Consider the following 16703-nt stretch of genomic DNA (forward strand, 5'->3'; position numbering starts at 1 on the left):
AGTAGGCACTTTATAATTTAATCTGAAGGTGAATATATTTAATATTTAACAAAAAAGTATTAGGAAAGTGCCATTGACACTAATGCTTCTTTAATAAACACCAATATTTCTTGAAGATTTTTCACAATTTTGATAATCCATAAAATTATCAATCTCAATTTTATACTGCACTTTTATACCAGAGCTCATATCTATATTTTGGATATTTTTATTACCCTTCTGGTATAAATATAATAAAGAAAGCAAAAACTAGCTCAAATTTGTGCTCAGATAGCTTCCTGAAGTGAACACTTGTCCTGTTTGCCTTATAGTGGACGACTGTTCAAAATGAACATTCTCCATTTAATTTATTGGGAACAACTCTGTAAAAATATTCTGTATTTCATTTTATATCCCATGTGTGTATAAATGGGAAATAGAATTGTTTTTTTCATTAAATCTGTGTGTGCTTTTTCTTGTCTAGAAACATTACAAGAAGGCTTGGGAACTGAGCAAGCCCATTGGATACTCTCTGGATGAGAAATATGTTCCACTTGTGGGAGCCAAACATGCAAACCAAATCAACAGTGAGGTCAGGAGGGAGTTCCCATTCTTTCCCTTTCCCTATGTTGTTAGAATGAAAATTAAAATTTCCGCATGAATATTTTTTCAGCTTAAATACAAGGAAATATATGAGAAGCTGAAAGGCCACTACTTGGCTGGGAAGGATATTGGTGATTTCCCCAGTGTCATTCACTCCCTGGAATTCCAGAAGATGAGGAGCGCGGTAAGGAATGAACAAGTCTGGAATATTTTCCATTTCATTTATTTCACCATTTATTTCACAGATGAAATTTACTATTTTATTACTTAAACATAAATAGTGCAAAGTTTAATCGAACTGTAGAATCACAGAATCATTAAGGTTGGAAAAGACTTCCAAGATCAAGTCCAACCTTAACATAAATCCACAATAATATCAATAAAAATTATTTCAACATGCTTATGTTCCCTGAATGCTTATTTTTATATGTGGGTTTAATAATTGAATTTAAAATTATTTAGGAGTTTGAGAAGGGATTTGTTCAGCTATTAGGAATACTACAGTAAGGAAAAAAAGCTCCTTTTTCTGTTTCAGTCTAAGGATCTGAGCAGTAAAAAATACCATGTGGGATTAATTTCCTTTACAAATAAAAGTGTAGATTTTGAGTTGAAATAGGAATTTAAGAACTGGAAAAGTAAATGCACGTTTGGTGTGTGGCTGTTGTTAGCTCTGCACAGACAATGTGTCACACAGGGCCTAAAATCGGTGTAATCCCAAATATTCTATCTTTAATTAGATGAAAACCATGTGTGGAGCATGAGTTTTTTAATCCTGAAGATTTATTAGTTTTTTCATCAGCTGTTAAAACTGCAAATGAAGGTAATTGTAGTCCTTCCAGAAATTTGACAAAATAAAAGGTGATTAATATCCAAGTTAAGATTTCTATCCTGTTAAATCCCATGGCAGTTTAGCTACTAAATCCAGGTACCACATCTCAGATTATGCTGTGACCTTTTAGTCCAGAATCCAAAGTTATACAGAAAACCACTCTGATTTCCTCTCACCTTTTCTCCAATCTTTGCTTTTCAGCTGGCCTACAGAAAGAACTATGAAGACACCAAGAAAAATGTCCATATCCCCACTGACATGATGAACCACGTCCTGGCCAAGAAGTGCCAGCACATCCTCAGTGACCTGGAGTACCGCACCTACTTCCACCAGTGGAGCTGCTCCCCTGAGGAGAACGATGTCATTCACGCCAGGAAAGCCCAGGAGATCCTGAGTGATGTATGTCTATCATTTATTCATAGAGCCATAGATTAGGCTGGCTTGGAAGGGACCCATCAAGGTCATCCAGCACACCCCAACAATCCCACATTGTCCAAACCCTTCCAAACTTATGTGAGCTTGCTGAACCCATTTGAGCAGCCTTTCCCATCATTTTTCCCAAGTATCATCCATAATAAATAAATATTATATTAAATTAATTTTAATATTAATTAAACACAAAAAATCATGTTTGCATATTAAATTATTACGAATTGATTCATTAATATGAATTAATAACAATGGCCTTGGATTCTTAGTACCAATCACTGCAATGATCCTTATCTATTGTAATTGGGAATGCTGGAATTAGCACAGGGGCCAGGACAGCATCCAGAATCCTTCTGGATCCAGTGGGTCTGGAAAAGAATTCCCCTTGTTTGTTGGGGTTGTATCAGCCCACAGGTGAGAGGATTGTGCTCATATTCTGCAGTCAGTGGTGTCTCAGCTTGGGCCAACCAACGTTCCCAATAAAACCTGAGGGTGTGTGAATTGCCTGGCTTAGTAGGATGCAGAATTCCTTGGTTTAATTGGCAGAAGGCAAATTTCTTCCTAACCTAATGTTCTGTTCACTTCCATGTAGTCTGTGTATAAAGATGACTTAAACTGGCTGAAGGGACTTGGATGCTACGTCTGGGATACTCCACAAATCCTACAGGCTAAGAAATCCTATGACCTGCAGAGCCAGGTAAGTCTTCCTTAAACAAATAAATATTGATGTGTTTTTTTTCTTCCATTTATGATTCACTGGAGTTGACATGTCCTAGGCCAGAGCTGAACGAAGTAATTCCTGTTACATCAGAAATATTTTGTTTAAGCTGTGAAAATACAGTCTTGGAGTTGCTTCTGTAGAGACATCACCTGTGTTATTGGAGGAGGAGAAAACTTAGGAGAATGTAAAGACAGCTGTGATTTTTAATTTCATTATTCCTTAGTCCATACTGGCTGTATTTTAAGTATTTCTGTTTTATGAACTGTCACTTTCAGAGTTGATCTTAACTGAGCTGTAATCTTTGATTTCAGCTGTCCAGATGTGATTTTAAAGGAAGCTGGCAGGGGATTTCCAGTTCATTTCCAGCACTAATGAGTGTTTTGTTTGTTTTGTGTCCTTAGATAAAATACACCTCTGCAGGGAAGGAGAACTTCCAGAACTTCAGTGTGGTTACAGACACCCCTGTCTATGTGACTGCTCTGCAAAGTGCTGCCAATGCCAGTGAGGTAAATCCCCACCTTTTCTGCTCAGGATTGTCCTGCTGAGCATTGGAACAATTCACTAAACCCAGCTTTCATCCTCCAGGTGAAGTACAAGGAGGAATTCCACAAAACTAAGGACAAGTACACAACTGTGACTGAGACAGTGGATTCAGAGAGAGTTCAGAGTTTGAAACATCTCTATAGTGATGTAAGTGTTTATGCACAATTTTCTTTTTCTTAAGGACTTTTAATGTGGATTTTTGTTCTATTTTGTTTGTTCATTGTTTGAAGATAAACATCCAAACCAGGGGCTTCTCAAAGCCAGCGCTGGCCCACTGCACTACTTGAGCTTGGGGGAGATACTGTATTTCAGGCAAGGGCCATATTTTCCAATTGTAATGCCAGTCTTGGCAAAACATCTGGATTAATAAATAAATTTCCTGAATAAAATTGCGCCTGAACAAAATGAAAACCTCATATGACAACAGACATGAATACTTAGAAAGGATTTTTATCACCCTTTACATGCACTTGATATTAAGTATCACTTAATACCTTCTTTTCAATACTTTACTATGTGGTGTCTAAATAAAAGCAGAAGGGCTTTTGATTTCTATTGGTTGTTGGTAATTATTTACAAGAACTATTTTTCCACTCACACAAACTTTCTATTTCCCCACAGAATCTCTACAAGAAGGCCTGGGATAAAGTGAAGGCCACCAGCTATGCACTACCCTCTGATACTGTAGCCTTGGCACGTGCCAAAGAACTGAAGCACAATGCAAGCATTGTAAGTGAATTAAATTCTTCATTTTTTTTCATGACTGCAGTGATTTAAAAAATTCTAACAATTAAATCCTTCATGCCTTGCATCTGTTATAGATGTAAATATTTTTTAAACTTTAATTTTCCTTCCCCTTTTATTTGAGATACAATATGTATCTGTAGATAATGATTTTTCTCTGATAGTCATTTGAGTAACAGTCCTTTGTGGCTTGTTGTCATGGAAAAAAATGTCAGTTTTTATAGTAATCCAAACAGAAAATGTTAGAGTTTTTCTAGTCTGTTTCATGATCATCCAGGTCAGAAAAACACCAAAAGTCTTTAAGTGATGCTTACTAGGTATAGAAAACATCTTATGCATTACTGAAGTTAGAATTGTGAGAGACCACTCCACAGATCACTTTAAATGAAACAGCTGGAACAATAAATAAATGCCTTATTCTACATAAATTTATTTTTAAAACCCTCTAGTCAGCTGTTGTTTTACAACTTGATTGTTATGATGTGCTTTCTTCTCCATTTAAGACAAAACAGAAAACTAAAATCCTGCTTTAAAGCCTTTCTCTACTTGTTGGACTCAACTTTTTGCTTAATGCTGATGAATTTTATTCCAAACCCACAAGTGACTCATGGGAGTCAGTTAATTGTTGCATTTCTTTGCTTGTGCTCAGGTCAAATACCGTGAGGAATATGACAAGTTCAAAGCCCTGTACACCCTCCCCAAAGGTGTTGAGGACGATCCCAACACAGAAAGGTGCCTCAGAGTTGGGAAGCTCAACATTGATGTAAGTGTTGGTTCTGGATTTGTGTTTTCCTGATAAAGCCATGCTCATCTCAGAAGCAGGAACTCAAGGAATCCCCATGCCTTGATCTACAAATCCCATTCCCATGTGCATTTGGCAGTGTGCAGTATTTGTTAAATTCTAGAATACAACCATAAGTGTAAATTTTAACTCAATTACTGCATTGCCTGCATGGGCAAACCTTTAGTGTAATATGGGTAAAACCATCATCTGCCTTCTTTTAACTCATCAGCACAACAAAAATTGAACAAATCACATTTTACCTCCCTCGCTGAGGTTCTGCAAATTATTTTTAGGGCAGGCCAGATGTAAATTTTAGTCAGGGCCAAAGGGATTGCTCTCCCACTGACATCCTATGAAAATAGCAACGATCTCCTCCAAATTTATCAACACAGCTTTATTAAGCAGTGCTTTAACTCCACAGCGCCTGTACAAAGAAGCCTATGAGAAGACCAAAGCCAAGGTGCACATTGTCCCAGACATGATGGACATCATCTCAGCCAAGGATGCCCAGAAGAAGATCAGCGAGGTCGATTACCGCACGCGGCTCCACGACTGGTTGTGTCTGCCAGACCTGCAGGTCAACATGCACGTGAGAAGAGTCACAGACCAAGTCAGTGATGTAAGTCCCCAAATCACTTGTTCCTGGCTCACTTTGGAGAATGTTCCTTCATTTGTGCTCTGTTGGAGGAAATGATTTAACAATAATTTTGCTGGAGTGCTCTGAAGTTACCATTGACTTAATTTTTGTGACGCTTGGCAATAGGTGGGTAATTTAGATGGGGCTTATTTGAATAGAATCAGAAAATCACAGAGTAGTTTGGGTTGGAAAGGACCTTAGAGCTCATCCAGTTCCACTCCCTGCCATGGGACACTTTCCACTATCCCAGGTTGCTCCAAGCCCCATCCAACCTGGTTTTGGACACTTCCAGGGATGGGGAGTCCACAACCTCTGTGCAGCAGTTTCAATAATTTCAGTGTTAATGGTGCAGGCATTTGGGTCATAACATTACAGTTCTACCCTGTCTGTAAATTGTCCTTTATTTGGTTGCATGAGGTGTGGAAACTTAGGAAGTCTGAGAAAATCCTGGTTGGGCAAAGGTTCTGCATACTCACCTGAGTAGGTCAGCCCAGGAGTAGGATCTGGCAGTAAATCAGAGCCCAGTAGGATGAGCAAGTGTTTTTGTTTTGTTTTTTTTAATTATTGGATTTTTAATTTATTGCCCAAATTGAAGCAAATTGAACAAAAATTATTTAAATTCCTGAAGGAATTGTTCTGATTTTCTCAAACAAACAAACAAATAAACAAAAAAAAAAAAAAGAAAAGAAAAAAAAATCAAAGTAGTAGAAACCTTCCTTGCCATCATTTGACAGTTGTGTTTTGGAGTGATTTAGAAATAAGGCATTAGATCCTGATGGAATTCTTACAGGTTCCTTCTCTGCTTCCTTAGGTGATCTACAAGGATGATCTGAATTGGCTGAAAGGCATTGGCTGCTTTGTCTGGGACACTCCTGAAATCCTCCATGCCAAGCAAGCCTATGACCTTCGCAGTGATGTGAGTGGATAACTCTGGGTTTGCTTCTCAGTCTTCTTCTTCACTCCACTGTAGCTTTATTCCACTCCAGGTGTAGTGGAATAAGTGTTATTTATCTTTGCTGATTGAAGGATTCATTAAATAACAAGCCATAGTTACAATATAATTTCTGTTTCAATGCTGGCTCACTAATAAAGTAGCTCAGTGATGAAATTAATAGTAAGTATATTAAATATGATAGTACAATAAATTAAATTTAAAATTAATAGCCCTAGTAATTAGAGCTCTTGCTTCCTCTCTGCAGATTAAGTACAAATCTAAGGCAGAAAAAATGAAAAAGGACTTCACTGTGGTCACAGACACTCCTGTCTATGTCCAGAATGTGATCAGCGCCTTGAATTTAAGTGAAGTAAGTGTTTCTCTCACCTTCCAGCTAAATGCTGTTATCTCGCCAGCTTTCAAAATGGGGCTTTTAATATGTTTTTATTAATTTAATTTTAATCCTCGTTGTTTATCTACACCTCATTGTAGACACAATCACTAAAATCATTAATTGCCTGAAGCCAAAATCTTTAATCCAGTGTTTTGAGGAACAATTCCCATTGTATGCAAACAAAACATACTGTAAGAGAATGTGACAATTATGACTTTTTCTCTTTCCCAGGCTGTCTATCGTGGTGATTACAAGAAGAATGTCCAAGGCAAGATGATCCCCACTGATAAAACAGTGGATCTGGAGCGGGCGTACAATGCAAACAAAATACAGAGTGAGGTAAGTACAAAACTTGGGGCTCCACAGAGTTTGTGATACTGAAAAACCAAATTGTCTGCTTTTAGCTTTTCAGGTGAAGCTGCATCTCACTGCTCTGAAATGAAAGTGGGAAAATATCCTCATTCAAGCTATAAAAATGCATTTTAATGCTTTTTTCGCCAGGCATGGGAGAAGTCTTTTGTCAGTTGTGATGGAGAGATTTCTGGGATGGAGGGATTTTCCCCTCAAGTATTGCAGACAGTTGTAGAAAGTCTTTCTCTCTGCTCTTGCAGAATTTGTATCGCTGGGCTGGTGTGAATGCTCTGCCCACGGGGTACAGCCTTCCCACGGACACTCCCAACTTCCAGCATGCCAAACACGTCCAGCACATCGGCAGTGATGTAAGTCAGGGTCTAAATCCTTCCAAAGCATCCTTCTACACCATGGCAATGATCAGCAGCCCCAGATAAGGGACTCTCAGCTTGGGCCTTTACTATCAAAATAGAAATTTCCTCAGCATTATGCAAATACCTCATTAGATGCAAGAAAAAATTATTATATTATTAATTTGGGGTCATTTGATAAAGGGAGAAATAATTATGATGCATGGTGTATTTAACTGTGATACAGCTACATCTCACTCGTTTATCTCTAAAAATCTGTCTAATTATACAGCATAAATTGCTGTCAGAGCTGCAGTGAACCCAGAATCGTAATCAAATTTAGTTTCTGTGTGTTTTTGTACTTCTTACAGCTGAAATATAAAGAAGCCTATGAACACATGAAAGCCAAGGGCTACACTCTGGGACCTAAAGATGTTGGCTTTGAAAATGTGAGGAAAGTCAATCAAGCCATTAATGAGGTACAGTAAATATATGTATTTGCTTTCAGTTGTATTTGCAGTGCCCAAAATATTCATAATGAGAGTACATTGACTGCTGAGCTGTAGGATCCCTCTTTTTTGAGGCTTTTAAAATTATTTAGAGAAGTATCCATCAGGAATGGTGAGGGATCATTGATCCAGGCTGTTACCATAATATAAAATTGCAGCCTGATTTTATTAGCTGTGATTAAAGTTGAATAGAAATTATTGTATCTGTATAAAATTGGGTCGCAATAGTTTTAGGTTTCATATATATTTACTCACTTCTTTCATCACTGGCTTTAATAGCATGAAAATTAAGTATATGTATTTACATGTTTTCAGGATTAGAGTCTGAGATTTCCAGAATTTTTTGAAAACTAAAATGGGAATTTTGTGGGAAATGGGAATTTTAATGGGAAAATTAATGGGAAATCTTTGGCTGCGGGGAAAAGTAATTTGTGTAAGAAGTGCTTGCACTGTGCTGAACTTCTTTGCCATTTCAAGGTTTTGAGCTGTGTTCAAATGCAGAATGTTGTCTCTTGTGACAGAGGCTGTACAGGGCAACCTACCACAAGAACAAGGACAAGATTCACACCACCCCTGACACGCCTGAAATCCGCCAAGTCAGAGCCACCCAGGAGGCTGTCAGCGATGTAGGTGCCTTCCTAACAGAGCAACTGAGGAAACTGACATTATCCCCTGACCACACAGGTGAAATGCTGATTTGTTCCTTGTTTTCCAGCTGATCTACAAGTCGGATTTCTTCAAGATGCAGGGCCACCTGATCTCCTTGCCCTACACCCCTCACGTGCTGCACTGTCGCTACGCTGGGGACATCACCAGTGACGTAAGCAGCACCTGCAGCGAGGTCCAAAACCTCTCTGCTTGGAGTGGGGTTGGGTTTCTCTCACTTCCTTTCTGTTCTGGAACAAAAAAATGCTTTCTCACTGCTTTTAAGGACTGGAGGTTGAACTGATCCCAAGGGTCTAACGTTGGTTTTAATTTCTCTCGTAGATTAAATACAAAGAGGACCTGAGGTGGCTGAAGGGCTTGGGCTGCTTCCTCTATGACACTCCTGACATGGTCCGTGCCCGCGAGCTCCGCAAGCTCTGGGTAAGAGTTTTCCCCTGGGAACTGAGCAGGACAGCAATGGATTTATTGCTGTGCATGCAGGAAGTGAAACAGATGAAAATGAGCAAAGAATGAGAGAATTTTGTGCCATGCAGCCAATTTGTTGTTTCAGAGCACTGTTGGGTTGCACTGTAAAATTTCCTTTATTAATACTGCTTTTCCTTTCCAGTCTAATTATATCTACACAAGTACTGCCAAGAAAATGTGGCCTAAAGTCCAGGTGGTGTTGGATACTCCTGGATACAGAGCAGTGCAGGAGCTAAAAACCCATCTGAGTGAGGTAAATTCCATTATTTCTGCACAATTGCGTAGCTGTAATTAACCCCTGCCTGTGTTTTTTACTGGAATAGATGAGGTGTTATAAATGCAAAGCTGTGATTGTGCAGCTTCTAAACAATTGCAGAAGAAATAATTCCTGGATCTGTCTTTTTCCAGCTGGTTTACAGAGCTGCAGGCAATGAGCTGAAGACAAAATACACATCCATCCTTGATACACCTGACTTCATAAGAGCCAAGACAGGACAAAAAATACAGAGCCAGGTGAAAAAATTGTGCTGATATGAAAATCAATGAGGGGATCCTTCTCAATATATTGTTAAAGTACAGCAAAAGCTTTCCAGGCCTTTTCCAAGCAATGTAGAATTCCTAGAAATCACTGGTTATGTTTATATTGTGAATTTACAGCTGTTTTTCAGAGACATAAGGTAGAATTTAGTCAAAGTGTGGGTTTTTTTGATAATTTTCTTCTTGCTGCAGTACTTGTATGTGGAGCTTGCCACAAAGGAGAGACCCCACCATCATGCTGATAGTCAGACTCAAGCCTTTGCACATGCCAGGAGTGTCAAGGACATGATCAGTGAGGTAAAATCTTGTTTTCTTATTTGCTACCACTCTACTGAACTCTTCAGAAGTTTTATTTCTAATTTTAGTGGTCATTTCAAGGCTCAAATCTGTTTAGCCTTCATTTATTTTTTGCTCTCTTGAACTTAAATTCCACATTTCTTTTGTAAGTTCTAGTGAAATAAAACATTCTGAAAACATGTTTTAGGATTTTATAAGACAAGCTTTTTTTGCAGGTTGGCAAATGCTTCTAAAATTGCAATGATGACTCTTCCCTCTTGCTGTCTCTCTTAGAAAAAGTACAAAACCCAGTATGAGAAGATGAAGGACAAATACACCCCTGTCCCTGACACGCCAGTGCTGATCAGAGCCAAGACAGCCTACCTGAATGCCAGTGATGTGAGTGCTCCAGGAACACCCCCCTGCTGCTTTCCTTGCATTCTCCATGAAAAGAACAGGAAAAGTCAGCGGGGAACAAACATGCGAAGCACAGAATATCTCAGTGTCCCCCATCAAGGAAGTCCCCTTATTTGCATGTCCATTTTCATTTGAAATTAGGAACATTATTAAGTTTTGATTTGATTCTACTGCAATGCCTTTTTTTCTTTTTCCAATTTTCAAAATTCATTTCCTATTGCACTGAAGTGTGGCCATACAGCAAAGTAAAAACAGATTTAAAATAATTTGCTTACACATCAAGTCTCGAAATAGAGCAGGCTGGAGTGAAGTGATTGACGCTGGGGCCAGGAAAAAATAACTTTTATCAGCTTTTTCATCTCAGTTTTGTGTTAGAAGTAAACTGCCCTGTCACTGGGAATGTGTTCATTTTTTAAATTCAGAAGTAGATTAGAGAGAAAAATTACCTGAGCTGCTGCACAGGAGGTTGTTAAGGTGAAATTGATTTTTTCAGGCGTGGAATAGTTATTTGTGATTTAAGGCAATTTAAAAATGCTCATTTGTGAGAGCTTTTCCATATATTTCAGAACCAGCGGGATGTGAAAGGACATGTGCAGGGCTGGTGCTTTTTTCTAGAGTTTATTTAGTCTTACTGCTCTAAGAGTGATTTTTAAATACTGCCAAGGAGCATCCCAACTCTTCTGCACACGGGAAGTTCTCTGAGAAAGTCTGGGATGATCTTGCTGCTTTCTTCTAGAGGAGGCCAGGGAAGATTTTTGTGCCAGAAGTGTCACCTGTGCTATTCCAGAGAGCACTCCTGTGATGCAGGGATGTTTGAACTGGGGGAAATTCCCTGTAATTTTCACCACAAGTCTCACTGAAATTACAATTGATTGTAGGCAATTGCAGCGTCCTAAAATTCCTCAGGGCTTGCACTGGGATGTCAGACAGCAACATATCCCTGGGTATCATTCCTGAGAAGTGAGAAATTTAACTGAAACACTTCCTGGCACATTTTTCCCTTCTTTTGTGCTTTTTTTTTTCTTCCCAGCTGCGCTACAAAGAAACCTTTGAGAACACCAAGGGCAAATACCACACTGTGAAGGATGCTCTGAACATTGTCTACCACAGGAAGGTCACTGATGACATCAGCAGTGTATGTATATCTTCATTCCTAATTAGTGTTTGACACTTAATAACCTAAAATAGGCCACTTTGCCTTTTGTTCCATTTCAATATGTCAAATAATTAGGAAAAAATCAGCATTATCAGTGTTGATTTCTGTCTTTCTCTGGAATATTGATTTCTGTTGGTGTTACAAGTTAATCTCATCTCCACTCTTTTAGTTCTGCTGTTCAGGGAAAAAAAAATGAAGCTTTTGTGTTGTCTGGAGTGTTCTCTTCAATTGTTTTACTTAATTCTTCTATTTTCTCTGTAGGTGAAGTATAAGGAGAATTACATGAGCCAGCTGGGGATCTGGAGATCCATCCCAGACCGGCCTGAGCACTTCCACCACCGCCTGGTCACGGATGCCATCAGTGATGTGAGTTCCAGCAGCTCCTGCATGGCCCACAATGAAAGTTCAAAGTGGTCTCCAAAATGAACCCAAACCTCCTTTCTCAACAAAGGGAAAGCAGCTGAAGTTTTTCAGTGATTCACAATTTGCCCTGGGAACTGCCAGAATCTGATGGCTAAAACTGCAGCACAGCCCCTTGTCAAATTAACAGACAGTCGTAATTAATTTCCTTTGTATTTGCTTAAATTTGTTTGGCCCTGTAACAATTTAATTGTACATTTCTGTACATACACAATAACCCCTTACCTGTACATTATTTTTAATTCACACAGGAACTCCAACAGCTAATGATAGATTATGTGTGTGAATAAACTGAGTCCATCACAAAAATAGGAGAAACTAATTTATAATGGATGTAACTCTCTTTGCCACACCTTGTGCTGATGTTCATTTCAGCACTGGTTATCTCCTTAAAACTGAGGTTTTCTACTTCTTTTCTAAAGGTTAAATACAAGGAAGACCTGGAATGGCTCAAAGGCACTGGCTGCTATGTGTGGGACACTCCAAGTTTTGTCCTGGCAGAGAAGAACAAAGTGCTCTACAGTGGGGTGAGTGACACACTCTGGATTCTTGCTGAATGGTTCTGGACATTTGCTGTCCATTTAACACTATTTGTTGGTGGTAGAAAAGTTAACCCACAAATGCAATAATTCCACCAATATTTTGCCACAAGTTCTCTGTAAAATCACATTTTCATTGCCTTACCCTTGTTTAGGCTAACATAGGCTGGGTTTTGTGTGTTTGATTTTCTTTGGCTGCAGTGTAAGTACAAGGAGAATTTTGAGAAGACCAAGTCCAAGTTCAAGTACGTGGCTGACTCTCCAAGCAATGAACATTTTAAATATGCAACTCAGCTGACGGAAAAGATTTCCATAGCCTTTCCATAGCTCAGCCTTAAGGAGTTGCTCTGTGAGTAAATACAGACTTGAAGGTTGTCCTTCCTTATAATCAGGCTTAAAGATGCTTTAAGATCAGACTAAAGTCATGAAAGACAAGGTTGTTGTTTTTCTGGGTGTTAGGACAGAACACGTTTGCAGAGCCTAGAAAGTGAAATCCCCACCCCTGTTCATTAATTTTTCAGCAAAAAGGCAAAGGAACTTTTCCTTTGGTGACTTAAATTATGCTGCTGGTACAGTAACCCTGAGTGTTGGTTTCCATCTCAAAAAGATGTGGACAGAATTCCAATTGCTTTCCTAAAACATTGATAAAACCTTTATTGGTGTTAGGAAGACAGAGTTATGTCTGAAGTTTCCACAGCTCATTTAATTTCAGTGATTTTGCCTGCAATTTTTCCACTCTACCACTCAACTTTTTCTTATTTTCCTCCTGTAGTGCTAAAGAAACAATTGACACAACCCAATAATTAATGAACACCCCTGGGTTTAAAATTCAAATCTCTCCTGGAGTTTGTGATTAGTGCTGTACACCCCAGGACAGATTCCATGGAAAACATCATGTTCAGGGTGATTCCCATCAGCTTAGAGTTGGAATTGCCCATCAAAATCTGATGCTTTTCAGTAAAGAAGCAGATATTTAGGTTTATATCTTAATATTTCATTCTTTTTCACCAGCCATTGTGTTATATCATTACCTGTCAGTAAGTTTATTGCTGTATTACCTATTCTAGGTAAGAGAAGCAGTTTCACAAGAAATACAAGAATTTTTATGAGGATTGTTCAGTCTTATGATTGTTCATAGAGTAAATAAGGAAAAGTTACTATCAGAAACATAAACAGGTGAAATTTTATCAATGGGAGCTCCATATATTGAAATGCTTGCCTAAATATCTTCTGTTATGTAAGTGATGTGTTTTTAATAACATCTCATTGTGTTCTCTTTGGACTCAGCTCAGGAATCTACAACACAGGGTTGCTTCTGCAGTTACTTTTCATGGAGAAAATCTGTTATAAAATTGTTTAGTGAAGGGGTGGAATAGAGACATCCTTAAACTGTAGGCCTTCCAGAGCAATGTAGAAATGCAATTACTATTTGGAAATATTCTCCCTCTTCTCATTTTTTTTATGTTTTTGTTTTTTTTTTTTTTTTTTTGTTATTTTGGTTTGGTTTTGGGAATTTTTTGTTTCAGTTTTTTGTTTGTTTGGGGATTTTTGTTGGTTTTCTGTTTGTTTATTTTTGGGATTTTTTTTTGTTTTGTTTTTTTGGGGTTTTGTGGGGGTTTTTTGTGGGTTTTTGTGGTTTTTTTGGATGTTTTTTGGGGGGGGTTTGTGGGGTTTTTTTGTGTTTTTTTTTGTTTGGGTTTTTTTTTGTTGTTTTTTTGAGTTTTTTTGTTATCGAATTTTTTTTTTGTTTTTGTTTGATTGTGGGTGGGTTTTTTTTGGTTTTTTTTTTTTTTTTTTTTTTGTGTTTTGTTTTTGGTTTGTTTTTTAAAATGTATTTTTCTCTTTTGGACATGACCTTCAACCCCAGCCTGTAAAGAGGTTATACCAGTGATCTCTCTGTATCTTAACCCTCTCTTGTAACACTGTATGTGCTATTCTGAGCAGAAATTATATAAAGCAGCCTATGAGAAGCTCAAAGATAGGTACAGCGTTATTGTGGATGATCCCAGGAACCTGCTGGCCAAGTGGGGCAGCACCCTGAGCAGTCAGGTACTGTGGGGGCACTGCAGCAGCTCTGTGTGCCACCCTCACTCCCAGCAGTGTCACAGCCCTGTGATTTTGTCATGTTTCTTCACTCTTCATTCCATCTCCATCCTGCCACCCAAAAAGGAGGCACTTTTTGTGTGAGCTGCTCTGTCCATCTGTCCTGTATGTACTTCCATCATTGTGCATCAATGGACATCAGGAATCCCATCCCTCCTGAAGCCACTGGAGAGGTTTTAAAAAATGCAGAATCAAGCATTTATTGTTTTATTGCCTCTCTTTTCTTCTTACTCATTTCTAGATAAAGCAACAGGGACATATTTGCCTTAATCTCTAATTTACTCTCATCTCCCCCCAGAAATTCATAACTGCCTTAAAGTGAGAGCAGGAAAACTTGTTTATATTTACCTTTGGCAGTGTTAATTATCCAGATGTGAATTGTATGCACATGTGGCTGAATACATACAGCACCTTGCCTAAATCTCTCCACTCTCCAAGTGCCAGGGATCTAGAGCTGTGTCATTGTTCATGTTGTTCATGTGTCTCTCTTGTCCTTGGTTGCCATTTGCATGGACAGAAAAGCTATAAATCCTTTGCCAAGATGCTCCTGCAGCACGGATGCAATGAAATTCTGAGGCCAGATATGCTGACAGCACTCTACAACACACACCTGTGGAGCCAGGTAATCTGCAGAGCTGCTGCTCTAGGACACCTTAGATCCCACTGTAGCTGCTTGGACCTGGCAAATTTACTGCTCCCTCTATTTCCACGGACTTCAGACCCCAAAGCTTCCTCCATGTGCTTCATGCTGGTTGTGGTAAAATAAAACAGAATATCTGAAACAGTATTTGCTGTCCCTTGCACATGGCTCAGCTCAGGCTGAGCTTGTCCCTGTTTTCTCCTTTCATTATAAACAATTGGTATGAATTTCACATATTTGTATAAAAAAGCAAATTTCCATACATTTCAGATATTGGATGTTAGCTCTTCCTGGTATTTCCCTAACCCAGTTCTCATTCTGACACCATTTCTTGGCCTGGCCACCTTTGATAGCCCCAATTCCTTAATTCAGGAAGGACATGATGGATTTGCCAGGGAGATTCCAACATTTATCTCCCACTGTGCCCAGAATGGTGTCAGACAGAGAACAGCTATTTCTGCCCTGAAATCACAGCTGCTGGCAGTCAGCTCACCCTTTGCAGGGGAAGAATCATGCCTGATCATGAATTGGAATATAAATGATAGACTGGAAATGCAGCAGTGGAAAACAATTCTGTCAGAGGGAATTGTAATTCTTTGTTATTGTCTGTGCCAAGAGTGACATTCTTCAGTAATAAATTACTGAAGGTCTTTCAGACATTTGTGTTCCATTTTTCTGTGGATTTATATTCTTCCACTAAAAACTCCTTGCAGGTAACTTTGAGTATGTTTGAATTCAAAAAAGGAGTGTCTGACCTGCATGTCCCCCCGAGTTCATGCTGTGTTACCATTGATTACTTGTTTATCATTTTTCATATTTTGTCTGTTCATATTTTTTTCATATTTTGTCTCTCCCATTTCAAATGCATGGGTTTATTTTCTGATAAAGGGTAGAGCATGAAAATTCTTTTTTAAAAAAATGTATTCTAACCTTTTCCAGCTGCCTTGAGGCTGCCTACAATGAATTTCCATCCTTGGTGAACCTGTTCTCACGTGGTGAACTCTGTGAAAAAAGGTTTAGAAACCTGAGCAGGGCAAGCTGATCGTTAAGAAAATCATTACCAAGGCACAAATCCGACTGCCAAAGCCTTGAAAATATCCTGGCATTTGGTAATGTTTTTATCTCCTTCTGTGTGAGATGATTTGCATTTCTCTTCACTCTGATCACAGAATCATTAAGGTTGGAAAAGACCTCCAAGACCACCAAGTCCAAATTTCAACTGGATATGAATATTTAAAAATGAAATTTTGTCCATTTTGAAATTCAAAAGTCTCTGGTCTGCAAGGATTGATTTTTTTTTTAGCTCAGTCCTGGAGATTTTAGCTTGAAATAACCATGAAATGAACCAGACAAACAAACAGGCAGCCTCCTGGGCAAGGAAGGGATTTGCAGTTCAGCTCATGGTGCGTGCTCTGCTTTCTTTGGCTTTGTGGGAGGGTTTTGCAATTTTACCCATGGATATAATCCCACCTCTGAAGAGGGTTTGTCCTGCTCTGTGTGATTAACTTAGAGCCTTTCCCCATCTCCAGATTCAGTACAAGAAGGACTATGAGAAGAAGAAAGGCAAATACACCACAGTTCTGGATACTCCAGAGTATTTACGGACCACAAAGGTCAACAAGCAGATCAGTGACGTAAGTGTGGGTCCTTTGGATGGGACAGTCACCCCCAGGGAAT

At 38.8% G+C, this 16703-nt stretch overlaps 1 protein-coding gene across 1 annotated transcript in view; it reads left to right on the plus strand.

The window, feature by feature from the left end:
* Positions 1-16703, plus strand: part of NEB (nebulin) — a 98186-nt gene that overhangs the window by 49761 nt on the left and 31722 nt on the right. Inside the window, exons 83-109 of the mRNA XM_031064397.1 lie at positions 464-571; positions 653-766; positions 1613-1810; positions 2433-2537; positions 2963-3067; positions 3147-3251; positions 3726-3833; positions 4498-4611; positions 5054-5251; positions 6081-6185; positions 6469-6573; positions 6829-6936; positions 7209-7316; positions 7670-7777; positions 8329-8433; positions 8523-8627; positions 8795-8893; positions 9081-9191; positions 9347-9451; positions 9668-9772; positions 10046-10150; positions 11199-11303; positions 11586-11690; positions 12167-12271; positions 12485-12587; positions 14226-14332; positions 16556-16660. Of these exons, the coding sequence (XP_030920257.1) occupies positions 464-571; positions 653-766; positions 1613-1810; positions 2433-2537; positions 2963-3067; positions 3147-3251; positions 3726-3833; positions 4498-4611; positions 5054-5251; positions 6081-6185; positions 6469-6573; positions 6829-6936; positions 7209-7316; positions 7670-7777; positions 8329-8433; positions 8523-8627; positions 8795-8893; positions 9081-9191; positions 9347-9451; positions 9668-9772; positions 10046-10150; positions 11199-11303; positions 11586-11690; positions 12167-12271; positions 12485-12587; positions 14226-14332; positions 16556-16660 (3054 nt within the window). The remainder of the gene's footprint in view (positions 1-463; positions 572-652; positions 767-1612; positions 1811-2432; positions 2538-2962; positions 3068-3146; positions 3252-3725; positions 3834-4497; positions 4612-5053; positions 5252-6080; positions 6186-6468; positions 6574-6828; positions 6937-7208; positions 7317-7669; positions 7778-8328; positions 8434-8522; positions 8628-8794; positions 8894-9080; positions 9192-9346; positions 9452-9667; positions 9773-10045; positions 10151-11198; positions 11304-11585; positions 11691-12166; positions 12272-12484; positions 12588-14225; positions 14333-16555; positions 16661-16703) is intronic.

The sequence above is a fragment of the Geospiza fortis genome, unplaced genomic scaffold (genome assembly GCF_000277835.1).
Source record: "Geospiza fortis unplaced genomic scaffold, GeoFor_1.0 scaffold677, whole genome shotgun sequence".
In the NCBI taxonomy this organism is placed as follows: domain Eukaryota; kingdom Metazoa; phylum Chordata; class Aves; order Passeriformes; family Thraupidae; genus Geospiza; species Geospiza fortis.